This window comes from Phocoena sinus, chromosome 19 (genome assembly GCF_008692025.1).
Source record: "Phocoena sinus isolate mPhoSin1 chromosome 19, mPhoSin1.pri, whole genome shotgun sequence".
Taxonomy (NCBI): Eukaryota; Metazoa; Chordata; class Mammalia; order Artiodactyla; family Phocoenidae; genus Phocoena; species Phocoena sinus.
In genome coordinates, this window is record NC_045781.1 from 38,100,629 (window position 1) to 38,124,362 (window position 23,734).

General features: G+C 42.5%; 1 protein-coding gene across 8 annotated transcripts in view; it reads right to left on the reverse strand.

Moving 5' to 3' along the window:
- CDH11 (cadherin 11) overlaps positions 1 to 23,734 on the reverse strand; it is a 139,557-nt gene that overhangs the window by 41,688 nt on the left and 74,135 nt on the right. For 7 of the 8 annotated variants that reach the window (XR_004346927.1, XM_032613101.1, XM_032613103.1 and 4 more), the window contains one exon: positions 4,430 to 4,827. Coding sequence is in view for 6 of the 8 variants with exons in the window: in XM_032613101.1 (XP_032468992.1) it covers positions 4,430 to 4,657 (228 nt within the window). In the remaining 2 variants the exon portion in view is untranslated. Of the gene's footprint in view, positions 1 to 4,429; positions 4,828 to 23,397; positions 23,486 to 23,734 lie in introns of all 8 variants that reach the window. The other variant, XM_032613104.1, reaches the window with a different exon arrangement.

Sequence of the window (23,734 nt, forward strand, 5' to 3'; positions counted from 1 at the left end):
CACTGTTTACATACACACACACACTGAGAGGGAGATGTTCTCACCCCATTTTACAAATGAAGAAATGTAATCTTAGAGGAGATAATTGTCTTGTCTAAGGTCACACAGTTGGGGAGCAGTGAAGCCAGGGTCCAAACATTTTTAAATTTTAAGATTCATGTTGTCCCTCCCACTCTCCCATTACATACGCACACATACAAAATATATATAATATACATTAGTTCAGTTATTTTGAAAGAAATATGCACATACTATAGAAAATAAAAAACACACATTTGTGCAATAAGTAAATCTTATAAGTTCTGATTCCCATTCCTTATTTTTCCCTGCTCAGAGACAGCTCTTATGACCAGTTTCTTGTGAATCCTCTAAGACATATTCTATGCATATGCAAGAATATCTATACAGATACACGTGCTTTGGTTTATTTTTACACAATAAAGTGCATAGTGCACATACCACTCTTCACTTCTGCTTTCCTACCACAATAAATTCAGAGGACCCTTCCACACTGGTACATATAAATCGACCTCATCAACTGTATGGATGTTATTATAATTTCAGTCCTCTTCCAAAGGACACTAAGATTCCAAAGGACACCAGGCTTTTGTTACCTCAAACAATCCATTGGTCAGACTTTCTGAAAGACCTGCTGTGTGGCGCAGGACGTATGAGGAGCTGAGGATGGAACCTGCCTGAACAAGCCCCCATTCCCATCGTAAGCATGGGGTGAGTGGGGTGGGTTGATATATATGCAGCTCTTAGACTAAAGAAAGACTATATATCCTTGGGATTTTCCCCTCTGTTGACAAAGCCCAGAGAAATGATGGAACTTGCCTAAATCCACAGTTGGCAGGGCCAGGAAGTCATCCAGGTCTCCTGACTACCCACCTGTGCCTTCTGCCTTGACTCTGCTCTGTGTGTTGTAACATGGAACTCCCCCCCAAAGACCACATCCAATTTTCCTGTAGCAATAAACTCTTTATTGTACCTTGTTGCCCAACCTCAATTTCTGCAGCTATCATCTCGATGAGTTCCTCTGTCCTCATTTTACCCTTTGTGGGAAAAGATAAGCATTACTTTCACCATTCTCATAGGCTTCAAGAGTAACCAAGTGGATAAAAAGCCCTTGGTTCTACCTACTACGTAAGAAAACCTAGTATAAACTAAAAAGCTTTATTCAAATGACATTGAACTATAATATGCTTACTACTTATAATTATTATCTTATTATTTATTATAATTCCATTTTAATATTATTAATGCGATTTTCATTATTATTATTATGAAACCAAGACTTAGAAAGCTTGTCCAGAATCACAAAGCAGGATTGAACACATTGCTTTAAAAAACTTTTTGTATTGTTCCAGTTTCCCCAAAAATATCTAACTGATTTACAGTGCCTCAGTGAAACACCAAATATTTCAGCTCAGGGGGATACCTGTAGGTACAAATTACATGTTGATTTTAGTCTATAGTGCTTCTCAGGAAAAGAAAAAAAGCATACTTTCCTTCAGAACTTGTTATTCATAACAAGCTATGTGCTGTCATGAAATTATGACTACACATTTCTTATGAATAAGGCAGTTTGCGAGTAATATACAAAGCTATTGGAATACATGAAGCTACAAAGGCTGACCCAAATTGCCCCAGTCTTCATACAAGTTTCCACAGTGAGGGCAGGATCCCTGCCCCCATTCCTCTGGCTCCCCACCTAACCCCCAATAATAGTTTATGTTCATTTGTTTTCCCTGCCTCAAACCTGGCAAAAGTCAGGGGCTCAGCCATGTGAATGCGCAACAAGGAAATCAATGCAACACTTACTTTAATGGGAGTGTTTAGACAAGGAATGTTTCTAGGGACCTTCGTATATTACATAGGAATTCGGCAAGACTCTTGGGAATTAAGCGAATTTCATGATCAACCAAATAACTGAAAAACATTCAAATATACTGCTCATTATTTTTATCTTGTCTTCAGAGTTCAAAGTTGGATATAAATTCCTTTTTTACCCTCTCCAACAAAGATGATCCATACAACCAACAATGATATTTATTAGTTTCAACACAAAAAGCAGTTTGGCAAACCACTGAGTGCTATCAAGGGATCATTTGCTGAGGTGGACACAGCCAACTCCTAACTCCCAAGACTGATGGCATCCCCTCTGCAGAGCACAGCATGGTGCAGACTGTGCTTCCTGCAGGAAATCTAACAGTCCATGGTTTTCCAAATTACACTTTTTTTTTTGCGGTATGCGGGCCTATCACTGTTGTGGCCTCTCCCGTTACGGAGCACAGGCTCCGGACGCGCAGGCTCAGCAGCCACGGCTCACGGGCCCAGGCGCTCCGTGGCATGTGGGATCTTCCCGGACCGGGGCGCGAACCCGCGTCCCCTGCATCGGCAGGCGGACTCTCAGCCACTGCGCCACCAGGGAAGCCCCCCAAATTCCACTTTTTGAGAGCATCTTATATCACTCAACCTTGAATGTCATCAAATCAAAGGTTTTTAGGGAACAAGTCATCTAGTCTAATCCTCCTATTCATGGGGAACCACAGATCAGCATTGTCTCAAAAGGAAGTTCCGTAGGATCCAACCACTTTATTTCTTTTTACCCCCATCCAATCCGACATCAGGCTCATTTTCGTGTGTCTAGATTTTCCGTCCTCTTCCATCTGCTGACTTTTAGGAGGCATGACACCTGCTTGCTCCACAGATATGCTGAAATGGCCCTCTACGTCTTGTCTCTTCTGCACTCCCCACCCTAATACACACCCTGCTCCTCACTGAGAAAGTCCCCGTGGCAGATGTTCTATTTCTCAGAACAGTTCATGCACAGCTTTCCACATTGTTCAAGCCACACAGTTCCTGCTGTGGCTCAAGTCTCTTCTTCCTCTCTGGGCATACAGCCCATCTCCTTGATGGAAGGAATTCTATGTGCCAATTATTTCCCTGTGCTCCATTTCTCAAGGATACTTCTACTTTGGGTGTAATCTTTCCATTTTGGATATAAATGATGAAATTGCTCTAGTACATCTCTTCAAAAAGGCACTTTTCCAACCCTTAACAATATTATTGAGATGCTAATATGAACCTCCTCCAAATATGTCAATTCCATAAATATGGAATGCTATTCTCAAGTTAAGCAGCAACTAAGATAACTTCATTGAAATCTATGAGGCTCAGAAATGAGCACCCCACAAATCTGCTCTTGTCCCTTTCCCCCTTCACAGGATAACTTTTACTCATCCTTCAGGTCACAAGTTATTACCACTGTCTCCATGAAACTTCCCTTCATCCCTCCCAAACTTTACCATGTAGACTGAATTGCTAGTGAATTTCTTCATTATTCTACTCCTTGTTTAGGTTTTTTAATTGCTTAGGTAAGTGTCTCTTTTCCACTAGTCCCTGAACTCTTTGAGACCAAGGACTATTTTACCCTAGTTTACCATTTGCCTCACTCTGTACCTTCCCATAGCAGGCTTTATGTTCTTATGTGTGTGAACACCTATCTCCTCGCAGTTAAGGTCACTGTTCTCTAAAAGGTGGCTGTATGTTTTACCATAATTGATATAGCAGGCAGTCAGTTTTTCAAACATCTTTTGTTTGTTTGTGTTTTTTAATTTTGGCTGTGCTGTGCGGCTTGCAGGATCTCAGTTCCCCGACCAGGGATTGAACCCGGGCCTCCTCAGTGCAAGTGCTGAATCCTAACCACTAGACCACTAGGGAACTCCCTCAAACATATTTTGAACTCTCTACCCTCGTACTTTTGGGAGGGGGGTACACAGAGAATGCAGGATTTCTCAGTAGTACTAAGACTCTCAAGCCTTCTGAAATGGGTTTTGCCATCCCTAAGCCAAAGTGGATAAAATTCCACCCATTCTTATGACACATCCATTCATCTTGTCAAATATTCACAGAGGCGTCCTCAAAGTTGGACTTTGGTACAGGACCTGGGGATACAAAAATGACGCTGTTCCTGATGGAAAGTAGTTTAGGGTCCAGTGAGGGAGACAGATGAATACGTAGACATGTGTACTACAGAAAGGAAAGCTATGATGAAAAGAGTCCAGAGCATCATAAGAACACAAATGATGGCATCCAAGTTTGGGTTTGGATGTGGTAGGGGAAATGCCCCCAGTTGGAGAATGGTTAAATAAATAATCATCATTTCTATTCAATAGACTCTACTGTGTAACCGTTAAAAAACAGAGTTTTGAGGGCATAACATCAAGTGGAAAACTGAAGTGTTAACATGGATAAGTCTATGAACTAAAAAAAAAAGGCTACAAGGATGTATGAACAATGATTTTGTGGTTTTTACTGATGGCCAGACCATTATTATTTCCCCTCCTATATTTTTGTTTTGACCATACCCTAGTACAGGGATGGTGGGGAGTGAGAAATAAATGTGGAGTGACAGCAACCTTACCCTGCCCACGAGCACGGGGTCAGGCCCGGTGTACTCCTCTATCACGAAGAACTGGTTCCAGACCCAGCCTCTCTTGGAGCGCTGCAGCACCTGGCCCTCCTTGCCCTTCTCGTGGTGCCCGTGGAACGAGGGTCGCAGGTGGCTCCTACGCTCCGTGGCGAAGGCCTGGCTATGGCACAGCACGCCCAGGCACACCAGGGCGGCTTGTAAACAGTAGTTCTCCTTCATTTTTGGTTACGTGGTAGGCACAGGAGAATACGGCTGTCACCCCTTCCAGCGACTGTGCTGCAGCCTGGCCGCTGGTGGCCTCCCACGCGTCACGCCGAGCTCTCTCGGACTGGAATGTTTCTCCTCGCTGAGCACATCACGTCAGGGCTGCCCGCTTCCCCGGTCGGCCTCTGCAGGCAGAAAGAAAGGTCAGACTAGTCGCAGGCTCCATCCCCACTTCATTTCAATTCCATTCTGTAAACACTGACCCACTGTGGACCCTGTTAGGGCTTTGCTCTGGGTACTGGGGGTGCAGAAGCCAGTGAGAAACAGTCCCTGCTCTCTGGCTGTTTACCACGCGGTGGGTAAGATAAACACATACACAAAGAAACCCCTCAAGGTCTATATGAGGATAAAACGTGTGCGCTGTGGAATCCTGCTGCCCAGGTCTGAGTGTCAGTTTTACTAGCTCTGGGTTTGGGGCAAGCCGACACTGAGCTTAGCTTGCTCATTTATGAAATGGGCTCGCGAATCGAACTCACAGCAAGATCTACACAGGGATACACGAGTAATACCCCTAAACAAGGCCTGCCATACAGTAAACGCTTCATATTTATCTGTTATTATTATGATCATAACTGTGCGTGGGTATGTTTTTGTAATAGGGAAACTTAGGGCATTATGGGTAGCCAGGAGAGGAACACATAATTGATGGGGGTTGAGGATGGAGATGGCAGAGAGTGGGGACCGTTAAGGAGGACTTCCTGGAGGATGGGATGGATGGGCACAACCATCAGATGAGTTACTGTGATAAGAAGGGAATGGATGGGATGTCCAGATAGAAGGAACAGCATGCCCCAAAGCCCAGAGCTGGTCATAAGCATAGCACGTCCCAAGACTGTTCGGCTTACTGGATGGTATAAGAAAGGAGGAAGCCATCAATGAATCCTTCCAGATATGGGAGGTCGGGGCAGACCCTAAGATGGTCACTGATGGCCACTAAAACATGTGTCAGTGAAATAATGGGTCAAATTCTCATTGTTGGATCAATATAGTGTCAATTCAGTAAGCAAGATTTGCTCTTGTCAGGTCCAGTGTCCACTCAGGAACCTGAAGATCCTACCTTAACCTGACGGTCTTTCCAAGGATACTTTATAAGCTCTCTCCAACAAGGAAAAGCAAAATAAAACAGAATCCCCACCAGCTGGTCCAAAGGTCTTGTTCCTGGCACCCAGCCATGACTCAGCTACTCATCGATAGTAAAGATGAGCTGCTAATGCCTTTCCATGCCTCTTGTGGTTTCTCACCTACAGTCACTCCGGTCCTCTCTCCAGCACTCTGGTTCTTCTCTCTGGTCCTTAACTCCTGCCTCAGGTTTCTGGACTTCTTCACGGGACTTTGTTTTTCTGGTGCTGGAAACTTAATTCTCCCCTAAGGATCTTCCAAAGCTCATTCTCCTATCTCAGGATCCTACACCTTCTTCTGGACAGTCATCCTCTCCCCTTGGAGCACCTCTCAGAAACAAGTCGGACCCCTAGTTCCCAGAACCAGACTGTCCTCACTACCACCCCCATCCCCAACGGGAGGGACTCTCAGAAAGTTGCTGGGCATGGAGGATGACACTTCATTTCAACACCAGTGGGTCTAAATGAAATTGGTGAGATTCTCTTTTTTTTAATTGAGAGGTATCGTTGATTTATAATGTTGTGTTAGTTTCAGGTGTATGGCAACGTGATTCAGTTATATGTGTGTATATATAGGTTTATATATATATATATATATATATATATATATATATATATTCTTTTTCAGATTCTTTTCCCTTATAGGCTATTACAAAATATTGATTATCGTTCTCTGTGCTATACAGTAGGTCCTTGCTGGTTATATATTTTATATATAGTAGTGTGTATATGTTAATCCCGAACTCCTAATTTATCTCCCCCACCCCATTTCCCCTTTGCTAACTCTAAGTTTGTTTTCTGTGTCTGTGGGTCTATTTCTGTTTTATAAATAAGTTCATTTGTATCATTTTTTTGTAGATTCCACATATAAGCAATATCATATGATGTTTTTCTTTCTCTACCTTACTTCACTTAGTATGATAATCTCTAGGTCCATCCATGCTGCTGCATGTTGCTGCCAACGGCATTATTTTGTTCCTCTTTATGGCCGAGTAGTATTCCATTATATATATATACATAAGCTGCTAATGCCTTTCCATGCCTCTTGTGGTTTCTCACCTACAGTCACTCCAGTCCTCTCTCTAGCGCTCTGGTTCTTATATATATATATATATATCTCACATCTTCTTTATTTATTCCTCTGTCGATGGACATTTAGGTTGCTTCCAAGCCTTGGCTATTGTAAATAGTGCTGCAGTGAACGTTGGGGTGCATGTATCTTTTCGAATTATGGTTTTCTTGGGATATATGCCCAGTAGTGGGATTGCAGGATCATATGGTAACTCTATATTTAGTTTTTTAAGGAATTTCCATCCTGTTCTCCATAGTGACTGTACCAGTGAAATTGGTGAGATTCTTGAGTGTTGTAGGAATAAAAACCATCACCTAATTCTTTGCTTTATGATTTGGATGAAGTGGTTAGATGGGGGGGAGGGGAATAGGAGAGAGAGAGAATGCATTTTGGCAGAGTGGAATGTACCTAGATTTGGAGGTCAGGTAAACGTGAACTGGAACACCACTTCTATATATTTCAATCAGGGTGGCCTTCAACATGTCAGTCAGGCACTCTTAGCCCCCTCAGTCTCATGTGAACAATAGGGATGACAAGAATTGGTACACACATGCAGGGCTGAAGACAGAGAGGGAACTGGGCACACACTGGATCTCTTCCTCTCTTTCTAGAGCACCACAGTCCAAGCATGCAGCCCTCACTCAGCAGAAGGAAGTGCTCTTGCCCTGCAGGTGGAGATGCCCAGAAGACAGGGGTGAGGTGCTTTCTCTAAGAGAGGAATTGAGGAATAAGAGTTACATGGAGGTACCACAGCCATCTGGCCTTAGAGGTCTCAAAAATAAGGGAACTGGTGGCATTCTAATTTGCTGGCAGAACCCCTTTTCTTCTGAGGCTCTTTGATTTCATCAACCCAAGCCTTTCTGCTCCTTTGTAATATGGCAAAATATTATCTGGGGAGGCCACAGATGTGCATTCATTTCAGGCGTCCATCACTGTCCTCAGGACCATTTTATGATGTTTTATGCAAGTCTCTTTTCAGGGAATACGGAATTTAGTGTTTGTTGTAGACAGACTCTGGGATATGTAAATGTCTGTGTGGAAGAGAGAGAAAGATTCAAAAGGCAGTGTCATTACTTAACCCTGAGACTCAGGCATATCAATACTACATCAAATGCTGTTTCTTACAAGGCAAACTGACTGCATGGAAAGAGCACAGGGAGGGACCAGAAGGAGTTTGATCCTACACTGAGGCAAAGTGAAGCCATAGGAAGATACCTGCATTTAAGTCAAAAAGCCAAACATATGATTAAGAATCTGCCACTTAGCTGGTAGTGGGACGTCCCTCAGCTCCGAGAGTGGTGGCTCTGCCTCACACCCTGTAAAGTGAAGCTACTGGGTGACATTTTCTACAAGTGGTTTCCAGGTTCATGTTCTTGTTTGGAGTTGGGGTGAGATATCTTGGGGGCACTTCTGATTCATACACCATCTCCTTACTATACTGGTTTCCTCTTAATGGTTGGGATGATATCTTATTCACAATTAGATGGCCAATGCCTGAGCTCAAAGCAGGACACCAGTAAAAGCTGAATGTATGATTTGAACCCGATACTTCAAGTTCAAACTTGAAATTGCCACCATAGAATCTCAAGAAGAAGAAATAGAAAAGTAAAAGCATATGGTGCAACAAGATCTCTGCCCATTTTACACATGCCAGTTAGTAAGTGTTCATTCACACGGTGATAAATTATCCTTGCATATAAACTGTGAAGTGTATTTGAAAGAAAGGGTTTAATTCAAGTTGATATTTCTGCACCTCTTTCTTCTGGTTGCCATTTTGCTGTAAAGCACAATTATTCCTGACACTAAACGTGTTGAAACTAGACGACAACTTTCTTTTTCCTTTACAGAAGAAAAATTCTAGCGTGATACTAGTGAATTTAAGAGTTTCCACATGACCAATAAACAATAAATTTCACCCTTTGTTAAAAAGGTGAAATTATCTATTTTCTTCTGTTGGAGAGAATAGCAAAATCAACTTGCTTTTAAAAGTAATTCCTTGAAACCATTATTTATAAATGCTTATATGGCTGTATGTACTAATAAAGTTATTTTAATGGTTAATCTCAGGTATGTTAAGACGAATTTTAAGACAATTTTTGATTCACTTTCAGAATGAAAATTTACTTAGCAAAAGCTTTTTCTAGCTATTGCTCTAAAAACTTTACAAATAGTAACTCATCCATTAATTTCTATAACAAACTTATGAATAGGTACTGTGAATATTCTTATTTTAAAGGATGGAAACTGAGGCCCGGATAGATTAAGCAACTTGTGCAAAGTTATGCTTCAGATAAATCGTAGTGCTGAATCTGAGCCCATGACGTTTGGCTCTAGAGTCTGTGTCGTTAACCAGTGAGCAATACCGGCTATCACCACTTGTTGGTTTCTGAGATTCATAAGGAGACGATATGGACACTGTGATAAAAACAGTAACCTAGATGCCACATGCAGGTAAACCAGGTATGAGAACCTAGTGTATACTCATAATATGACTATGATCAAAATGTTAATAACAGTAAACATTTGTCCAGTGTTCTTGTCTGCCTAACATTCTTCTAAGTGCTTTCAATGAGTTGAGTCATAAATTTTCACAATAAGTCTGCACAATAGTATTAATGTTATCCCCATTTTACAGATAAGTAGTCTGAGGCATAGCAAGATTAAGTAACTTGCTCATAGTTACAGAGCCAGCAAGTGGAGGAGCTTGGTTCCAAGACCTGCATTGTTATCCCCTATAATCCCATGTGATATTGCCTCTCTAAGAGAAGGCTGAAGATCAAATATGGACACATCTCATAAGGCATATCATAATAGTCTAATGATGAAAATAATTTAAGTTTTGGTGGCACTCTGGTGGGGGGTAATACTGTAACTAAAATATTAAACCAAACTAGAAAGAGGAAGGTAAAGCATTTTATAGCAATGATCAAAGTGAAGAGGAACAGGAAGTGATTATATCAGTTCATCAACAACACAGTACAACCAGGTCCTTGAACAGCACTAGTACACAAAAGTAAGTTTTTGCTTTTTTATTTTTAAACACCCTGTTTCAGGATTTCTATATGTATAGGTTAAAAAAGATGTGTTCAGAAAGATTATTATTATTTGGAAATGCTTCTAAAATCTAGAGATCTGGTTGATGTATGCAGTGGTACAGAGTCTGCAGGAATCACTCATGAAAATGAACAGGAGACCGCCCTCCTAAGAAGACCTTCACGTTGTTAACAACTAAGGAAATATATCAGTGTTCTAACTGGTTTTAATAAAGACCCCCCCAAGGCAGTTCTTGAACAATCCTTCCTTTTAAGCACTTTCTAGCAGTATGCAAGAATGTCTAAGCATTGAGGTTCCACTAAAACAGACAGGAGGACTTTATTTTATGATGGGAGGATATTGCTTGCAAGGAAAAATAAATGTTGTTGAAAGTCACAGGAGTAATAACATGACAGGAAAATGGATTTGCAAAACCACCAGCTCTAAGTGGAAGGCTCGCCCCTCTATCTTGAGAGCAGATAGCCCGTCATAAGCTACTGCGCCTTGAGCATAAAACTCACTGTGTTTGCTTTTGTCACCGTTAAAGAAAATGACATACGGGTGTTTAAGTATATTTGGACTCGTGCTGGAAGTTGTTATCGGGTAGAGAAAAAAAGACGAAAACGCTTAGCAAAAATCAAACGGCTTTGGTTTTTTAGCTTTCTCCTCCCCCACAGAGCTGGAAGGATCAGACAGGCTGACCTGTTCTTTTCATTTCCAGGGAGTTAATTTACAGTTAAAGACAGGTTATCATTACAGGTTATCATTACATTAAGAATATTACCGAGTCCACCAGAACTCAAAACCTTATTCTGCAAGTGCAGTGGCCTCTTGTCAGGAGCTCAGGGGCTCTGGTCCCCACTGCAACAAACACAGCTTTGTGACCAATCGGATTCCATTATGCAAATTAATTCAAGCATATTTTATTCCCCGTTCAGATCTCATCACTCAGCACTGAGCTGGTCTCTAGTTTCAAATCAAATCACAGGAATTATGCCATGTCTGTGGAAATCACAGAGAATGGAGAGAGGAAGTATTACAAGAACTACTGAATCACATTTCTTCCCCGATTTCTACGCTTGGAGCAAAGCATAAGCTTGTGGTAAGTCACTTCTGCTCAGGTGCAGAATACACAGCAGAGACTGCCAAGCAGGCATTGTGTATGTTACTCCACTCTCTGATACCAAATTCAAATGTTAAAGTAGGTAGCAAAGGGCTTCCCTGGTAGCGCAGTGGTTGAGAGTCCGCCTGCCGATGCAGGGCACACAGGTTCGTGCCCCGGTCTGGGAAGATCCCACATGCCGCGGAGCGGCTGGGCCCGTGAGCCATGGCCGCTGAGCCTGCGTGTCCGGAGCCTGTGCTCCGCAACGGGAGAGGCACAACAGTGAGGGGCCCGCGTACCGCAAAAAAAAAAAAAAAAAAAAAGTAGGTAGCAAAGAGGGCTCCTCATCAATGACCATGACGTGCTTTAAGGGCAAGTGGAATGTTTAAAACTGTTCCATGTAAGTTTCATTCTCTGCTTCTAGAGAAATAGAGAACCACAGGAGTGTCAGCTTTGGAAGTGAAAAGATCAGACCATGCCTGGTATTGGGAAGGCCTGGGTCCAAATCCTAGTTCCATCACTTATGGGCTATATAAAATTAGGTAATGATAGTTGAAATTATCCTTGACGAGGTGCTTGATTTTTGTAGTACTCGGCAATATACTCAGGGCTTGATATACACCATTTAACTGTATTTTCACCACAACTGTATGTAAATATCACCCACAATATTATCTACAAGGAAACTGAGGTTGTGAGTGATGAAGTAAATCACTCAAGGATACACTCTGAAACACGGGCAAGGCTGCAATTCAAATTCAAATTTATGTGACTGCAAAACCCATGCTTTGGCTTTGCCTGGCTCCCAAACACTCAGAGTCCATGTTCCTGATCTTCAACACAAGGACATGGTTTAGACCATCTCCAAGGATGGTCTAAACTCCATGTTGTATTTGACATTGAAAAAAATCTTTGTTAGATGTGAATTTCATTTAAGCATGTACAATGAGCCTTTATATTCTTAGGCTTTTGTGGCCACAGAGTATTCTAGAAATCCATCTTAAGTCCCCAGACCCCAAACATATAGAATCATTCACTGATTATTTATTCATCTTTTCAAGTAATTAAATCATCTTCAAATGACAAGATGACTAAACACAATCTGTGATACGAAGAACTTATTATTTTTGCTCTACTCAATCCTTAAGATAGTCTTTTTCTCACTGTAATATTTGAAAATGTTAATCATTAAGATGAATAAAATATATCATCACATACAGGTAATGACACTGTCATCAGTATCATCTCGGGCTATGAATACACACCCTGTATGAATGTGTGGAAAGAGAGAGATCTTATTTTCCATTTTTCTTCTGCATGAGTGAAAGTACCTGAGGGAAGATTAGGGCAAAAATGGTAATGATAAACAGATGCTCGACATAATGTAACATCATTTGTGGTATCAAAGGCCTGTACGTAAATCTCTCTTTGTCTCAGAGCAGTGAATATCTATAAAGCTTTCTTTATTTCCTGGTTCCTTCATTCAGCAGTAACTTTTCACAGTGCCAGACCTGGGTTGGACCCTGGAGGCTGCAATGCCTCTCTGATCTGTAGACTCTACTCAAACAATGGTGAGACAGTTGTCTAAGCAGATAAATGATCGTATGATGTGATAAGTGCAAACAGGACTGGGTAAAAGAACACAGAGGAATCAGTGACCACATCTCTGCAGATGAATTTGTAACATACCACTCCTGTCTTCTGGTACTTGCCTACTCCAGCCCCTTCCAAGCAAATACCTATATTAACAGTCTCCCACATCCGGAGTTTCCACTCTCACCCAGAGCCATGGATGATTGAACCACATATAGTCCAGTGATAACCAAACCATAAACCAACCCCTGATTTTATCAAACTGTGTAACCTCGTTCAAAATGATAACCTGGGGGGCTTCCCTGGTGGCGCAGTGGTTGAGAGTCCGCCTGCCGATGCAGGGGACACGGGTTCGTGCCCTGGTCCGGGAGGATCCCACATGCTGCGGAGCGGCTGGGCCCGTGAGCCATGGCCGCTGAGCCTGCGTGTCCGGAGCCTGTGCTCCGCAACGGGAGAGGCCACAACAGTGAGAGGCCCGCGTACCGCAAAAAAAAAAAAAAAAAAAAAAAGATAACCTGGGTGAATCAGATTCACTGGGGAACTTTAATGAAAGAAAACAGGACCATTTGCCAGTTAGTAAGGGAGCTGAAACAGAAGGTTATGAGGCACCTGGGGGATGGAGTAGCCACAAAGTGACATCTTATGGCCAGTGTTTCAGTGAAATCAAAGTATGAGCAAGTCAGTTAGAAACCAAACGGAAACAAACATGGCCTCTGTCCCTGAGCCACGTAAATGGCAGAGCACATGGCCCTGTTATCTGAAGATCTTGGCAATCAAGGACTTCCTCCAGCTGTTGTCTCCGCAGGGCTCAGCCCTACTGATACTCTGTTTCTGAATTTCTATGAGGTTGTTTGCACTGCCCTCCCTATACGTCAGATGACAATTAGCCCCTTGTACATGAGCTAACTTGAGTGCTTTCTTTTCTCATCAAACAGCAAACCTAGTAAACTATCAATACAATAATCAAGAGGAAAAGTTAGGTGGTTCTTCCCCTGGTCAAGGGTGAAGTACTATAGCTGTGGAGATCCTTTGTTCAGATGTAGAAAATGCCTATTTCTTCTCTAAATTTCCAAGGAATACTGGGCAATAGGGAGAGGTGTAGAACAAAAGTCAAGACACTTGTGTTGTAGCAAAGGTTCTGCCACTAAACAGTTGTGTAATCTTAGAAAAGACACTCTTCCTCTGGGACTGAGTTTCTCCTTCTATAAAATAGGAGACTGGCAACAGCCTGTTAAGGAGCTGTCTAAAGGAGCCTGTGAGTCTGTGCTGGGCTGAGACACAGCAACTTTCCCTGGATGGAGAGAGATGAAAATTCATTTAGAAGGTCTGGATCCTGCTGCACTGGCAGGGCTGCTCCATGCACAACTCCAGGAGTCCCACTTACGTCAGATATAATGTGAATGGGGCCCTCTGGGACTAGGCAATGCAAGACCTGCTAATGTGACAGGTATTAAAACCCAGCATTAGGAATCAGGACTTTACCTGATGGCCAGTGGGAATCCATTAAGTTCTCTGGCCAGGAGATTGATGGAGTCCGAGCTGTCAGGGGTATACAGGATAAACCAACATGAGAAATGGCAGTTCTGACAAAATTGTTGAGAGCATGGGCTCAGGAGTCAGATGGGGTTAGAGGATTACAGCTCAAGAGTTACTGCTCACTACGTGTGTGACTCAACCTCTGTAGGTCTCCACACTGCAATACTGAAGATGTGAAGAACACCAGGACCGGTCTTAACGGGGGAGTTCTAAAATGAAACAAGATGGTGCATGAAGAGAACTCCGTGTAGTACTTGACATGGGCTGGCACACAGCAGGTGATAAAGACGTAAATTAGGAGTTTTGTTCCTTCAACAAGAATACATAAATATGTACTATAAGCCCTGGATGCATGAATATGGCATATAATACACATACAACATGCAGTACGGTGCAAGCCTCACAAAGGTCTCCAGGAGGCTGCCCATTAAGGAGATACAGACAAACCGATATTTATAATAGGGATTGCTACATGCAATGATACTAATATATGAGTCCAGGGAGACTCCTGGAGTCATTGCAATAGTTCAGGTGAGAGATAGTATGGTTCTGAACTAGAAAAATAAGCCTCGTATGGAGGAAAGAAGGCCTTTCTAGAAATCATGCGATGGGAAGGGCCTTGGGAACTGGACAGATTGAGGATAGAGGATGCGACTCTGCAGTCTGGGGAGAGTGAGAAAACAGTGGTGCTGCTTCTGGCCTCAAAAGAAGACACTGGTTTGGGGATAAAGAGCATGAGTTTGGTTTTAAACATATTAAGCTTGTAAAGCCAATGGATTGATGCTCAAGTGGAAAGCCCAGAGTAAGTCCAGTTCCCAACTTCTTCCAGTAGTAGGTATTGTCAATGTCAGCATTTCTGTTTCAAGTTCGGACATTTTGTTGCATTAATCAATCTTAGAATCTCAGAACTGGGGGAAATCCTAGCTTAGATTTTCCACTATTCGTCCTTCTTCAACAGACAGATGGGAAAACTGAGATACAGAAATGATAAGTAACTTGCAAAATAAAAGACAGCATGAACAAAACCTAAAGACCTCACTGTATAGAGCGAAAATATAGGGGGAGGAACAAGTATCGACAGTGAAAGATAATTTTTATAACATCTACCCTGCCCTTTCCCCTCAAAACCTGGATTAAAAGCAGTCCTCCTTTTCAAACGATTTCTATGAAACGGCCAGTCCAGGTTCAAGAAAGGAACAGACATTCAGAAATAAGGACCTGGGAGGTCTTTAAAGATGATCAGTGGAGAACTGGAAGAGGAAAAGCAATCTACATATTCTTGCTAGAATGTGACATCCTGCAGAGAAACACAAAGTCTGTTTTTTAAAGCATAAACAATAAGAGGAGGAGTTATCCCAGGGTGGCCTTAATAACTGACAAGGGCTTGATATGGTTTTTTGAAATAATTACTAAGGCAAGGAGAGAGAGTGCCTCCAATCACCACCTCCCAGAGCCTTTAGAATTCTGAGAAGGCCAGCCTGTGACCTCAATCCACTGCGGTCCCCGTGCATCCGTCCAGCTTAATCAGCCGCTGAACAGGAGTGAGGAATGGAGAGTCAAGCTGCTTCCAATTATCAGAAGCTTGATTTTTACCTGAGTGTGGGTGGGCTGTTCTGGAGGTCTCTTTCTAATGGACCTCCCCAAACTATGCTATCATGCTAGGAGTAGACTAAACTCTGCCATGTTTTAAATGGCTTTTTTTGTATCTTTACAGACCCCGCAGAGAGTCCCTGCCCCTCCTTGTTTTCAGAAACCAGACACCAACAATAGCTTCAGAATGCTCGCATAGTGGTTTCAAATAATCCAGTCTTTGAGGCCCAATTCTTTCTTTTCAAACGCACTAACATCAGTTATCAAATTAAGGGGTTTTTTTTTTTGAAAAAAGTTAAGCATAAAAGAAAAGTAATGGGATACAGCAAACTAGTCAAGTGCCTTGTACGTGTGCAGAGCATTTTCTGAAGCATATGCCAAACACTCTCAGACAGGCAGGACTTTCAAAGGCAACGCTAAGTGTCTTTTGTGGCTCTCAGATGATATGGTTCACTTAATTAGATTTTCTATAATCCCAGGTTAATCCTATTGTGAATTACAGACGTGAGTTCACTTGCTTGGCAAAAACATCTACTGCTACAAATGCATTTCTGGAAGAAATACATACCTTACTTATAATTCATTACCAGAGTCATTATCACAAAGAGACCTACTTCATCCTCTCTCTCTGCCGGGAAGAAGGACCATTTCCATTCGTTTGATCACACTGTACTTTTTTTTTTTTTTTTGTGGTATGCGGGCCTCTCACTGTTGTGGCCTCTCCCGTTGCGGAGCACAGGCTCCCGACGCGCAGGCTCAGCGGCCATGGCTCACGGGCCCAGCTGCTCCACGGCATGTGGGATCTTCCCGGACAGGGGCACGAACCCGTGTCCCCTGCATCGGCGGGTGGACTCTCAACCACTGTGCCACCTGGGAAGCCCACACTGTCCTTTTAAGCAATTTAATAAGGGCACTTTTAACCCTTCCTTTTCCCTAAGATTTGGAAACATAGCCAAGTTCTCACTGAATTCCTTGCCCCTGACTACAGTGATGTATATGCCGACATGGCCTCTGCCCCTCATAGGGCTTAAAATTTAGACTATAGTGTCTCAAGAACTTTTCTGCATATTAGAATTAAGCAGAGGGGAGCGAGGTCATTTGAAAAATCCCATTGCCAAGGCCCTACTCTAAACCACTTGAAAGCAAAGAAACCAGGATTCAGTATTTTTCAAGTTCCCCGGGTGGTTGCAGTGTACATTCAAGCTGAGAACCACTGATCTAGAGCTATACCCGCCAATATGGTAGCAACCTAGACACATGTAGCTTTTAAAATTTAAATTCATCTAAATTAAATGAAATTTAAAATGTACTTCCTGCACATGCTAGTCCCATTTCAAGTGCTCAATGGTGATTTCAATCATCGAAAAACAACTTCTCTTATTAGTCAGCGTTGGTCTTGGGCACTAGAACATCCTCAAGTTAAGCAGAAATGTCTGTTCAGGGAATGAAGGTAGACAAAGAACACTGTTCTAGGCATTCAAAACCTGCCATGAACTCATTGCTTACGGCCAATCTTCTAGACCTCAGTTTTCCTATCTGTGAAATAAAGGGCTGGGTAACACAGTGCCTCTCCACATGACATTAGCAGAATGCCTGGAAAAATCAAGGGATAGGACTACAATGGGTGGGGGATGGCTGAACCAACAGGCCCCATACTCCACAGCAAACAGGACACACCGCTAGACTGGGCAAAATGCTTCCTTGAAAAGCAGTTCAGCTGCATTAGAAACAATGAAGGAAAAAAGAAACCGCTTCTGAGATCTTGATACCTAACAGACTTGCTGTCTCAATCCAGCAACAGTAAGTAGGTTCCTGCTTCAGTGCCTATAATCTCCTGGTTTAGGGAGGAGGTCCGGGCTCAGGAAACCGTGGGACCACTGACAACCGACAGCTCACTTCACCTCTGTGAATCTGTTTTCTCTTATGAAAAGAAAGGCAAATGATGCATGACCTCCCTGGCTCCCAAGTTAAGTTGAGGGTCGAATAAGATAATGGTTTGGGAAGCTCTTTGTAAAAGCATAATGTGGGCTACACAGGTGAGGGGACGCATGATGAAATGCTGACAGCAGTGGCAACTTCCATTTCTTTGAGTAATTTTTAAAGTTTTGGCTTTTAACCTTTAGTGGTGTGGATTGTAGATAAATGTAAATGACCTGTTACTGTTACAGAAAGGAGATGTGATTTCACTCCTTTTCTCTGATAAGGTTATAAAATCTGCCAGATGCTACAAATGTACACGGGCATCCTTTTTGTTTGCCCCAGGACCAGAGGGAATTCTGTAGTGGTGACTTGTGAAGACACTGACCTCCTTGCCTAGAGGATGGTGTGTGTGTGTTGGGGAGAGGGGGCTGGCTGATTCCAGCAAGGACCCAGACTTGATAGGGATAAAGGCCAGAAGTTTCTCTGCAGAGACTAAGGGGTCTTTCAGTTATCCTTGAAATGGGATGAGAATGGAGCAATGATAAGGAGTATGGACAAAGCTGCCAAGTACTTGTCACATGAGAGGGTGGGCTCTCCTGACCGGATGAGTGAGGGGAGGCCATCTTGGCAAATCACTCATTCTCCATTCAGCCTCCTTTTGAAACAGCCCAGTCCATGGGGAAGAGGGGGGTGGCATAAATGTTAGTGAGTTATCATCTACAAACTAGGTTCTGTTTTTTTGAGCACCTACTGTGTGGTAGGCACCTTGCTAGGTGCTAGATACTTTATGTAGGTTCTTTATAGCCTCTCTCCCTCCAGCATCTTTGAGAGTTCTGCATAATTGCCTCCTTTGTCCAGATAAGGAAACAAGGGCCAGAGGAACTTCACTTTCAGAGCATTCGGTTTAGTTGGCACCTGAAATGAAATTTGAAGACATATATGGCCCATTCGGAAGCTCTTATCTTTCCACCTTTGATGATGAACGTCTCTGTAATTGTCCTCTGAAGGTCTTAATTTTTCCTTCTGGGGATGCTCAGAGCTCAGCAGGATCTTATTCCACATCACAACCACTTAGTAAATATTTGTAGGATCTCTGCAATTGTTAAATGCTACAAACTAAGGTGAAACATATTCTTTGCTCTCAAGGAACTCAGGTTACTAGCATTTTTAGAGAGTGCGTATTTCCTCCAAGAGTCTTGCAATTAATTCTCCACTTCAAACAAAACCAGTCCCTTAACATTTCCTTAGAGGAATTGCCCCAACCCTTCCCTAGGTGTTCTCCAGCCTGCCCCACTCTTCCAAACAGTCCTTGAAGGAATGAATCGTGATTTCCACACCTCTCTCTCACAACATTTTCCACTTTAGAACAAAATTTTCCTCTGTATCCTTCACTGCCTCAGCCTCAGAGAAAGTGCTAATGAGTAATAATATGCAAGTGGTGCAGGGAACTAAAGGAAGGCAGCCAGACAATAAATGTCTTCCAACAATAGGAACCAGCCCAACGTGAGATAGCTCTGTGAGATCTCATGAGCTAATCATCATTGAAAAGATTAGGTATGTAGCTCATGGAAGGAAGGATTATGCCTTGATGGAGGCAAGTCCCACACATCAATGGTTCATCTGAGGGCATCCAAGGTGAGGCCCAGAAGTATTCTCTGACAGGAAGACCACTGGTTGCTTCAATACCCACACTGCAAAGGAGAGTCAATCCTGTTTTTAACAGCAAATGGAGAGGCGGTGACAATAACCTTTTTTTTTTTTTAACAAAATTACGTAAACAAACAAAAAATATAAAACTTTAATCAGTGTATAGAGCACCAAGGTGACAAAGTACAATGGGATATTTCCCAGGTACGCCATAATGTCTCCCCAGGAGAAGCATGTGCAGCAGGGGATGGGTTCTACCCTTGCTCTCAAGAATCTTACATCCTTTAATCAAATACCTCTTTCCAAAAAGATTTTATCAGAAGGGCAGACTTTTGCAATCCATGGTACTGCTGGTAAAGTGGAATGGGCTCTCTAGGATCACCCACTAAGGGGAAGTCCCTTGGACCAGAGTTGCCCCAGTCACACAAGGGGCAGAGGAAGACTGAACAACAAAGTAGTTATTGTATAAGTCATGAAATTTATCATCAAGGACTTACTTAGCCTTCCTGGCAAGACATCCATGACAGAGATGTTCACTCTTGCATCTCAAGGATGGCTGCCCTCAGGGACATAGAAACATGACTTGGTCTCCTCATTCAGTCTCTTCCTGCTTCTGAATACAACCTCTTCACTGGGTATCCCAGGCTGGGACCCTCTGCATCCCCAAGGTCTAAATTCCCATCCTCCATCTTCTATGCATAGACATTTTAAGATCTAAACTCCAGCAACCTAGTAAATCCCACCCAGAACTCACAAGGTTGGGGCGGGTTGGGGAGGGGAGATTCAGAATTTGAAAGCTAGTTGATTTGACAAACATACACATTCAGAAAATACTAACAACCCCAGATTAAGTAGCTCATTAAAATGAACAGTAAAGATGAACATTCAGAGAGGTCAAAATATACTCAGGATGGCATAGCCACTTCACCCAGAAAGGAAACAGATGGATAGAATTTTGGAATGTAGAAGTGGAAGGACAGTACTAAAGCCCCCTTCTTATTCCTCCTCAGAAGCCATGCCCTCCACATCATGAGTTGATGCCTTGTTTCTTGGGAAACCCACTACCTAATCCTCACCATGACTGCTTCTCTGGTGATAAGCCCAGTTGGACTGCCTAGGACTTTGAGGTTGTACCTAGGCCATGCCAGGTTTTTCTCCCTGGGGTCTGCCCCTGACTCTGGCATTTTTACCTACTTCTTGGGGTCTCCCTTCTGTCTGGGCAGAGGAGACAGTAAATGATTCTGCCTCCTGCCTGTATCTGCTGTGTAACTCTGGCGATGACTGTACTTCTCCCTCAGATGTATACCCTTTGGACCAACCCAGAGCAAGGGCTCTGGGATTCTGGGATCTTAATATTTACTGCTGCATTAGAGTTATTCTAGCTAACCGCTCCAACCAAACACACACACACACATACACACACACGCCTGTGTCTCACCTTCCTGCCCTTCCCACTCTGCAGCTGAGATGTCCCAACAGGCCCTATGGCAGAGTCTCTCTACCTTGCTGCTGAATCATGCTTTATCCAGCAGGGAGTGAACTGAACCCGCGGCTGCTACATAAGTTAAATTCTTATTTTATGTCAGTATTTCACCAGCTTGTACACCCTCTTCAACAGATGCCCAGCCTTCAGTTCTTGGGTAACCATTAAGATCTTCCTACAGGAGAGGAAAGATTTAAGTGTTACCCAGGATGCAACAGGATGGAATGGCTTTTCTGAAAAGGGAATGGCTTTTCAGATTGTATCCAGATTGAAAAGTGACTCTTAACATAAGTGAGTATAGAGTATAGGCTCCTTGACATGAGGAGGGGATGGAGGTTTCACTTTGAGAACACTCAGAGTGAAACACCAGTGATATCTAAACCAAAATCCAAAAAATATCTTCCTGGGGTCATAAGAAAAAGCAAGCAGACATTTTGTTGAACATATTTAAAAGAAGCAACGTCTCCTTCAAATCATTACAAGTCACAAACTTGGCACTGAGATTGCACTTTGAGCAGGTAGATGAGAAAAGATACTTTTTTCCTGCAGAGAGTAATGAACTGTTATACAGCAGAAACTAACACAACATTGTAAAGCAATTATAATTCAATAAAGATGTTAAAAAAAAAAAAAAGAGTAATGAAGACCTTAAGAGAAGGATGTGATTTTTTTTTTTCCCAGTGAAGCCATCTTGGAACAAGAAAGCATGATAAAGAGGAGAAATTCAGATTATAGCAGAATAGTGAAAATTCTTTTACTTATAACTGGCTAAAGAATTTTAAGTCAGTTCCTTAGTGAGCATGGAGAATCGGAGTTTATTTTGGAGACAACTAGACATCATGCATACTGGATAAATGGATGGCTTCAGAGTAAACTGCCCATATTCTATTGTATGGCTCTGGTAATCCTCAATACAGTTCCTTTTGCCGATGTCCTACACAACAGAAAACAACAGCAATTTTTTTAGAGAGAACCTGGCGTCAATGGGCACACACCCGTCATTTGCAGTCAGGCTTGTGGTGTGCTGAACTGACGAAACTATGTTGCAATTACCCTTGGTAAAACTGTTTTAATATGGCTCACTTTTCTTGAGTTGGGTTGCGTGTTGAACCAACTCTTGCTTTGCTAAGATGGGGCAGATTTCTAGGATCACAAACTTGCCAAAAGCCCTTTGTGTTACAGTAGAAAAATTTCCACTCCCAATCATATGATTTAGGAATGAATACTGGTTTGGGTCTCAGAAAGCCTGCGTGTTTCCAACCCTATCATGCCTGGTGTCAAACCTATCAAATCATAGTGGGCAGGTCATTAACTTTAGTGGAAAGCAGGGGTCTAGACTTAGCAAATGAAAGTACAGGACATCCAAATAAATCTGAGTTTCAAAGAAACAACAGTTATTTTTAGTACAAGTATGTCTTATAAAATCTGGGGGACATATTTATACTAAAACACTTTGTTGTTTATCTGAAATTCAGATTTAACTGGAAGTCCTGTATTTTGTCTGACAAAGTGGAAATATTTGTACAAATAAAGAACTGGACTAGGTAAGCCAATCTTCAAGCTTCAAATTATTTTTATCCTAATTTCCAGAATCATTTTGTCTTCAAATATCTTCTCTGTGAACTCAGAATTCTCTTGCCTACTTCTTCACAGAAGCAACATCACTGGGCAGAAGAGATCACATCTGGGTAAATGTTGACAGTTTGGGAACTTTTAAAATCAGTGTAACTGAGGTCAGAGAAAACCAAGGAAGGATTTTAGATTTCCCAGGTAGAAGGTAGAATAGGCCGTTGGATATTGACAGGTGACCTATAGTGTAAAAGGCCTAAGGATGAAAGAATTATCTATAGTGCTAATTGATTGAGGAATTAGGAATAATGAATGTTCTCTTTCATCCTCTGACTTGACGCTGGTTCTGAGAAAATAACCAATACCCAAATCTGAGAGTCAGGATCATTCATATTAGGAGCATGTACCATGCTGGATTAGCAGGCAACTTCCAAGGTCATTTCAGAAGGCAGCATTCATGGATCTTTATTCACACACACACACACAAACTAATGAAAATGCATTTGCCAAACGTGCCCTCAGCATGAAGTGGGAACCTGGTGTTAAGCAGAGGGAATAACAAGAGGATGTTGTCATGGTCCTCAAGTCACCGAGAGTCTCATGGTGGTGGTGGCGGGCTGGGCAGCAGCCTGGAAAATTGGGAAACAATGTGGAAGGTGCTTTGATGGGGAAATGAGAGAGCTGAGAGAACTCATAGGAGACTCACATAAATGAGGGCACAAGCACGTGGTTGGTCAGAGAAGACTTAACTTGATAAGCCAAAATTAAGTCTTGAAATATATGAATGAATCAGATGTTCAGGGTCAGACCAGCGGGAACAAACATCTAAGGCATGGAATTAGATGCTGTGTTCGGGTAACAATGGGAATGTGGGACTGTGAAAACACAGGAACTGCTCAAGAAGAGGAAGTGGGTGAGGCAGGAAAGGTAGGCACAAGGCAGACCACAAGCAGAAATAATAAATAATAATTATAATACTGATAGCGTTTACTCTTTGGCCAATGCAGGTGAAGGCAATGCTCGGATTCATACCTGTACTGCAGCACGGGAAGATGGAAAGTCAGCAGCAAGTCAGCTGACCATGCAAAAATAGCCAAATGTCCATCACTGTGGTTCTCCTCTGTCAAAAATAAATGGGTGTCTGCTTCAGTTAGTCATTTTTCATCGTTAGATGTGTTAAGACCTTAGAACTCAGAAGCAGCAGAGTGCCTACGACTCAGATTTAAGGTGAGTGTGTTACGGCTGTGGGGGAAAAACAAAACCCCAAACCAACCACATCTGCCCCACCTTCAAGGGTTGGTGGTTGGGGGAAGGGACAGAGAACAAAGGGAGAGGCAGATAATATATTGTATTGCATGCCTGCAATAAT